At 49.8% G+C, this 4502-nt stretch overlaps 1 protein-coding gene across 1 annotated transcript; it reads right to left on the reverse strand.

The window, feature by feature from the left end:
• Positions 1 to 402: 402 nt before the first annotated feature.
• kcnk3b (potassium channel, subfamily K, member 3b) lies at positions 403 to 3518 on the reverse strand. The gene is made up of 2 exons (XM_084143900.1): positions 3196 to 3518; positions 403 to 1965 (listed from the first exon to the last, which is right to left on the reverse strand). The coding sequence occupies exons 1-2, from the start codon at positions 3476 to 3478 to the stop codon at positions 1019 to 1021; spliced, it is 1230 nt and encodes a 409-aa protein (XP_084000026.1). The 5' UTR covers positions 3479 to 3518; the 3' UTR covers positions 403 to 1018.
• Between the last annotated feature and the right edge of the window lie 984 nt (positions 3519 to 4502).

Here is a 4502-nt window from a genome sequence, read left to right on the forward strand (position 1 = left end):
AGTGTCTGTTTCTGTCAGTGCAAGAGGACTGCTGTGATTTTTACCTAAACAGCAGCTTAGTGTCTGTTTCTGTCAGTGCAAGAGGACTGCTGTGATTTTTACCTAAACAACAGCTTAGTGTCTGTTTCTGTCAGTGCAAGAGGACTGCTGTGATTTTTACCTAAACAGCAGCTTAGTGTCTGTTTCTGTCAGTGCAAGAGGACTGCTGTGATTTTTACCTAAACAGCAGCTTAGTGTCTGTTTCTGTCAGTGCAAGAGGACTGCTGTGATTTTTACCTAAACAGCAGCTTAGTGTCTGTTTCTGTCAGGGCAAGAGGACTGCTGTGATTTTTACCTAAACAGCAGCTTAGTGTCTGTTTCTGTCAGTGCAAGAGGACTGCTGTGATTAAAAACAGCCTGAGATTAAAAAGATGTCTGGTCTTTAATCATGACATACCACTTAGCAGACACTTCTATCCAGTCCTTACAGTGAGAGCATACATTTTTAGTATGTGTATGTGATCTTCGCAGGAGTTGAACCGACAACTGAGCCACACCAGAACCGTGATCTTGTAAAACATAACAGAATGAGTCCTATGAGTCCAGAACTAAAAGCCAGTGTCAGTTCATGCCGAGCTGGACATCAGTGCAGGATATTGATCACAGTGTCTATGGAGATGCACCACAGTAGACTACTACTGGGACGTTCATTAGGGCACACTGTTGCAATAGGTTTTGCAACGTAAAACGCAAAAACAAGCATTTCTTATTGTACAAGTTCAAGGTAGTCCATCCCAGTTTCTAGGCTGATTTTCTTCTGTTTGGTGCTTAAATTAATATGGCCTGATCACTGAGTCTCGACCAGGGGATCTTCAAATCCCAGCCTGGAGGTACGGAGTCCTGCTGGTTTTCTGTTCTACCTGATAATTAATTGCACCCACCTGGCGTCAAAGGTCTAAATCATTCCCTAATTAGAGGAGGAACAATTAAAAATCAGCAGTGGCACTGGCTTCGATGTCCAGATTTGAATTGGTCTGGTCTAGACGGAGCTGCGTCTCTTGGCGAAAGCCCTGAACGGGGTGAGAAAGTTTAAGCCAGCAGCTATGGAACTGATGCTGGTGCACTGGTGAGGGCTGCAGACACACCCTGTATCACCTGTCTCGCAGTAGTGAGGGGACATCACGTCACAGTGAGGGGAGAGCACGTCACAGTGAGGCGAGAGCATGGTGCAGCGCTCTATGTAGTGGTCAGAGAAGCCCAGGTCCTGGTTGATCATCATGGGGATGGATCCCTGCAGATTCTCCCTGCTGCGGTACCACAGACATGAACACACTGTCTGGAAGCCCAGCACCTCGCTGTACACATCCTTCAGGCCTCGCTTGGTGCTGCCGGCGGTAGCGGCCAGGGGAGTAGCAGAGGAAATGGAGACAGAAACAGCAGGCGGACCGCCGTCTGCGTTCCTCTTACCCCCCGCGGAGAGGAGGGCCTTCTGCTCGGCGTCCCGCCGCTCGTCCTCCGTGTTCATCATCAGGAACCTCAACACCACCAGGTTGAGGAAGGCTCCAATCACGGTGAGTCCAGTCAGGATGTATACGAAGCAGAAGGCCACATAACGTGGGTCGTTCTGCAGGGCGTGGTCCTTCTGCAGCGCCACGTAGTCCCCGAACCCGATGGTGGTCAGGGTGATGAAACAGTAGTAGTAGGCGTGGAAGAAGCTCCAGCCCTCGTAGTGGGAGAAGGCCGCCGCCCCGACACACAGCGTGGACATGCAGGAAAAGAAGCCGATGGTCACCATGTTGGCCATGGACACCTCGGTGTGGCGCAGGCCCAGACACTGCTTGGTCCGGTGGAGGAGGAAGCGGACCATGGTGTTGATGCGTTCTCCCATGCTCTGGAACATGACAAGGGTGAGGGGGATCCCCAGGAGGGCGTAGAACATGCAGAACACCTTCCCAGAGTCTGTGCTGGGGGCAGCATGGCCGTACCCTGGGAGAGGAGAGGAGAGGAGAGAGGAAAGGAGAAGAGGAGAGAGGGAGAGGAGAGGGGAGAGGAGGAGAGAGGGAGAGGAGAGGAGAGGTGGAGAGAGGGAGAGGGACAGGAGAGGAGAGGAGAGTTAGAGGAGAGAGGGAGAGGAGAGGAGAGGAGAGGAGAGGAGAGGAGAGGAGAGGAGAGGAGAGGAGAGGAGAGGAGAGGAGAGGAGAGGAGAGGAGAGGAGAGGAGAGGAGAGGAGAGGAGAGGAGAGGAGAGGAGAGGAGAGGAGAGGAGGGGAGAGGGAGAGGAGAGGAGAGGAGAGGAGAGGAGAGGAGAGGAGAGGAGAGGAGAGGAGAGAGGGAGAGGAGAGGAGAGAGGGAGAGAAGAGGAGGAGCGAGGGAGAGGAGAGGAGAGGAGGAGAGAGGAGAGGAGAGGAGAGGAGAGGAGAGGAGAGGAGAGGAGAGGAGAGGAGAGGAGAGGAGAGGAGAGGGAGATGAAAGGAGAGGACAGGAGAATACAGGAGAGGAGAGGAGAGGAGAGGAGAGGAGAGGAGAGGAGAGGAGAGGAGAGGAGAGGAGAGGAGAGGAGAGGAGAGGAGAGGAGAGGAGAGGAGAGGAGAGGAGAGGAGAGGAGAGGAGGGGAGAGGGAGAGGAGAGGAGAGGAGAGGAGAGGAGAGGAGAGGAGAGGAGAGGAGAGGAGAGGAGAGGAGAGAGGGAGAGGAGAGGAGAGAGGGAGAGAAGAGGAGGAGCGAGGGAGAGGAGAGGAGAGGAGGAGAGGTAAATGTATATTAGAACATGCAGAACACCTTCCCTGAGTCCGAGCTGGGGGCAGCATGGCTCTACGCTGATCGGACACATCAGGTAGACAGGTAGAGGTCAATCATGACATCCTACATACGTCCCAAATGGCACCCTATTCCCTATATAGTGCACTACTATAGACCTGACTCTGGTAGTACTGCACTATATAGGGAACAGGGTGCCATTTATGACGCCAACCAACTGTAAGCCACTATCATTGGGCCTTTTTCTGTTCTACCACGATTTATCATCAGAATGGGGGTACTGCTACCTGCATGAAGAATTATACACACACACACACACACACACACACACACACACGCACACGCACACGCACACACATACTCATCTCTAAAAATGTGTGTAAGGTAGAAATAAGCGGGTCTACTTTTTCTCAAATTAACTTGACCAAATAGAACCCTGAACAGACACTAGCATAGCTTACCTATTGTAGTTATCACAGTGATAGCGAAATAAAAAGATCCGGCGAATTTCCACTGCACCCCGGCTTTGTGCGGTTTCAGTTGCAACATCACGACTTCAAGCTCGTCAAAGTTCACTTTGGTCAAGTTGTATTTGCGTATTAACTCCAATTTCCTCTCGTCCAGCTTTCTCTTTTGGCTTTTCTCCTGTTTAGATTCCAAGGTATCGAAGACGGCTGCCCCGACCAGCAGGTAGGTAAAGATGCTCATGATGAGAGCAAGGGTCCGTACGTTCTGCTTCTTCATGATGACTGGAGAGTTAGTTCCCTCTGAGACAGACAGCTCGTCTTAGAAACATCTACTAGGTTTTAATTGAATCATGCCCTTTGTAACTCTCCTCATCCTAACGGACTCTGTGGTTATAGAAAACCTTCACGACCGGAGGTTCCAGTTTACTGTCCTTTCAGTACAACTCCCACGGCGGAGCGGGATATCTGTCCTTTCAGTACAACTCCCACGGCGGAACGGGATATCTGTTCTTTCAGCACCACCCCAAAGGCTCAGTGGGATATCTCGCCCTATTTGGTCAACTCGTCAGGAGCATATGGATGTAGCTCTGGTCCCGGGTGTTACTGCGCGCAGAGCTGACGTGGATGGATGCTGCAACGTGGACAGTAGCTATAACATCAATTCAACAGCAATCTGTCTTTCCACTGACCAGGACCAGATATATTTTCTATATAGTCCGTCTTTCCACTGACCAGGACCAGATATATTCTCTATATAATCTGCCTTTCCACTGACCAGGACCAGATATATTTTCTATATAGTCCGTCTTTCCACTGACCAGGACCAGATATATTCTCTATATAATCTGCCTTTCCACTGAACGGGGCCAGATATATTCTCTATATAATCTGCCTTTCCACTGAACGGGACCAGATATATTCTCTATATAATCTGGGCCATTGAAAATACACACGTTTATTTATTTATGGTCACACTTTACAATGTCTCCCTAGCTTATTTAATGTTAAATGGTAGTTACAATTAGGCTACACGGTTAGTATCCTACAGTTGTTACACCTGTTTGTGGGATGCACAATTGCAAGCATTTTGAGATGTATATATGTACATTTAAAGACATTGATAGTGGTCCTCTGTAGCTCAGCTGGTAGAGCACGGCGCTTGTAACGCCAGGGTAGTGGGTTCGATCCCCGGGACCACCCATATGCAAAAATGTATGCGCACATGACTGTACATCGCTTTGGATAAAAGCGTCTGCTAAATGGCATATTATTATTATTATATATCTGAGATTTCAGATATC

Source organism: Coregonus lavaretus (assembly GCF_964263955.1).
Source record: "Coregonus lavaretus genome assembly, chromosome: 27".
NCBI classification, from domain to species: domain Eukaryota; kingdom Metazoa; phylum Chordata; class Actinopteri; order Salmoniformes; family Salmonidae; genus Coregonus; species Coregonus lavaretus.

Excerpts from the sequence above, each read along its gene's own strand:
- kcnk3b (XM_084143900.1), bottom strand. The coding sequence starts at position 3,478 with ATGAAGAAGCAGAACGTACGGACCCTTGCTCTCATCATGAGCATCTTT. Across the intron at positions 1,966-3,195 it reads CACTGTGATAACTACAATAG|GGTACGGCCATGCTGCCCCC; the intron begins GTAAGCTATGCT and ends CTCCTCTCCCAG.